The 2,214-nt window shown below is 35.8% G+C and overlaps 1 protein-coding gene across 1 annotated transcript in view; it reads left to right on the plus strand.

The window, feature by feature from the left end:
• arfgap1 (ADP ribosylation factor GTPase activating protein 1) overlaps window positions 1–2,214 on the plus strand; it is a gene marked incomplete at its 5' end in the record, with an annotated part of 23,131 nt that overhangs the window by 15,907 nt on the left and 5,010 nt on the right. Inside the window, 2 exons of the mRNA XM_015395223.1 lie at window positions 905–964; window positions 1,665–1,720. Of these exons, the coding sequence (XP_015250709.1) occupies window positions 905–964; window positions 1,665–1,720 (116 nt within the window). The remainder of the gene's footprint in view (window positions 1–904; window positions 965–1,664; window positions 1,721–2,214) is intronic.

Consider the following 2,214-nt stretch of genomic DNA (forward strand, 5'->3'; position numbering starts at 1 on the left):
CATGGGTACTTGTTGATGGCATTGAGATTATCTCTAAGACCATCACAAGAGCATTAAATAGCATTAAATTAAAGTTACTCAATAAACCCTGTGTATTGCTTTGCCCTGAATGAAAACATTTCCCAGGAGGAGCAGCGTGGTAAAATCCTGATTTCCTGGTCTCCTGCTGTTGGATTGAACTACATTTCTGTTTCCAGTGGCTGTGAAAGATGAATAGTGGGGAGGAAATGAATTAAACTGTGGCGAAACTATGTCATATGACGAAGATGAAAATAAGAAACATTTTGTACTGTGTTCCTGTACCGCATGTCAACACATTAAATTTATAAAAAAAATGATTAAAAAGACGACATATAATCTGTTAAAACAAACTATACATTAAATTTGAAACTATAAAATGTAGCAAAATACAAATATTGAAAAAACAGGAAAAAAAAATTTGCTCTCAAAACCTTTTTTCTTTTATTTATTAAAACATTAAAAAAAATGTAATTTCTTCATTGCTATTTATTTAAATTTCCATTTACAAATCAATTGATTTGTACCATCCGATGAGGACGGTTCATATGCTTAGCTTTTATTTCATAAGGCTTCATATTTAATGCCATCATTTGATGAAGATTTTCTAGAAAAGTGTTAACTGTTGGGTTTAATTCTTCCCATTAGGTGGCTGAGAGCCACTTTACTAATATGCTTTTGTCTTCTAATGTAGAGCTGGCATTGCTGATATAAGCTCTCTGTAGTTCTGCCTTTTTTAAACAGTTTCTTGCTTTTGCCTTCTTCCTTGGTGGCGCTATTAACCAAACCAATCACTTCTCTCTTCCAAATGTCACTGATTAATGTGCGTTTCATTGAACAGTGCCTCTGTTTTTCAAAGTGTTTAATTCTAATTTGGCTCATCCAGGTCAAAGATGGCAAATTGATAGATGAGATGGCAGTCAGCATCACTGGGCTGGCAAACAAGGTAGGATGGGCAGACATCTGCCTCGCTGTATGGCTGTAAACCCCGCCTCCTGATGGCCCACGCCCAGCAAGTCTTTGTAGTGATGTTAGAGACAGGAGGCCGGTTTTACAGTCACCATATAAGCCTGAACAATTCTAATTAAATGTGTTTTTTTTTTTTTTATTGCTGCCATGTATATTCTGGTGGTGAGTACACTGTAGAAAATAACTTGATCCTGTTATGTTTGAAAATATTTGAAAAAATTAAATATAAAAAACTTTAAATGCTAAACTACAGAAGAGGATTTGGGCCACTGGAAAAAAATGTTACCTGATTTAAAATATTATTTCAGTTTAATATGGGAAAAAAGTCAGAATTCTGACTTTAATCTCAAAATTCTGACAGCTAACAAACATGTTAGCATCAAGCCATAGCAATGTCTGTTTTAGAGACTAAACTGGCTCTCTTGTTTTTTATCACCTTCTGCTCTTCCATTAATGAATAGCATCACCGGGGACCCGCTGAAAAGTTTTTCCCCATATTAAACTGAAATAATATTTAGAAATCAATTAACTTTTTTATTTTTTAGGTGGCCCTAATCCTCTTCCATAATAAACAGTTTTAATAATAACTTGAATGTTTTTTTTTTTATTCCATTAATATTAATTTTCTTTAACATCCTTGTCGTGTTGTTTAAAAAGTTGTTCTTTCATTCTTTCAGGTTCAGGGAGCCGGCGCAAAACTGACAAACCTGTTTACTGGAAAACCGCAAGATGGGTAATTAACTGCAGTTTTCTTTACTCTTTATAAAGGTCAATATTAATCAGTTAAAATATATCAAAGAAGTACATTTATTTTAAATTACAAAAGTATAACTGATTAATTACAGTGATGTGTTCATGTTGAAGTGAGTTCAGTATAATGCTGAGTGAAGAACATGAAGAAATGCTCTTTAGGAGCAACAGAAGCGACAGATCTGCGCCGTCGCTCCTCCTCTGTGTTGGAGGCTCGCTGACACTCCGCCCATATTGCGGCCCCTCAGCCAATCAGAGCTTAATTCCCTGTTGTAAAAATTAGGGCCACCACACAGAAGGGAAGAGACAGTTGCCGGAAGTAGGAACTTTTTCACACAAAGTTTACAGTAGAGTCCTGCAACAAGGTCATGAAAAAACTGAATCCCTCAAGGGTAGAGGTAGTGACACATCTACACTCACCGGCCACTTTATTAGGTACCCCATGCTAGTAACGGGTTGGACCCCCTTTTGCCTTCA

This window comes from Cyprinodon variegatus, unplaced genomic scaffold, assembly GCF_000732505.1.
Source record: "Cyprinodon variegatus isolate N-32 unplaced genomic scaffold, C_variegatus-1.0 Scaffold731, whole genome shotgun sequence".
NCBI lineage: Eukaryota > Metazoa > Chordata > Actinopteri > Cyprinodontiformes > Cyprinodontidae > Cyprinodon > Cyprinodon variegatus.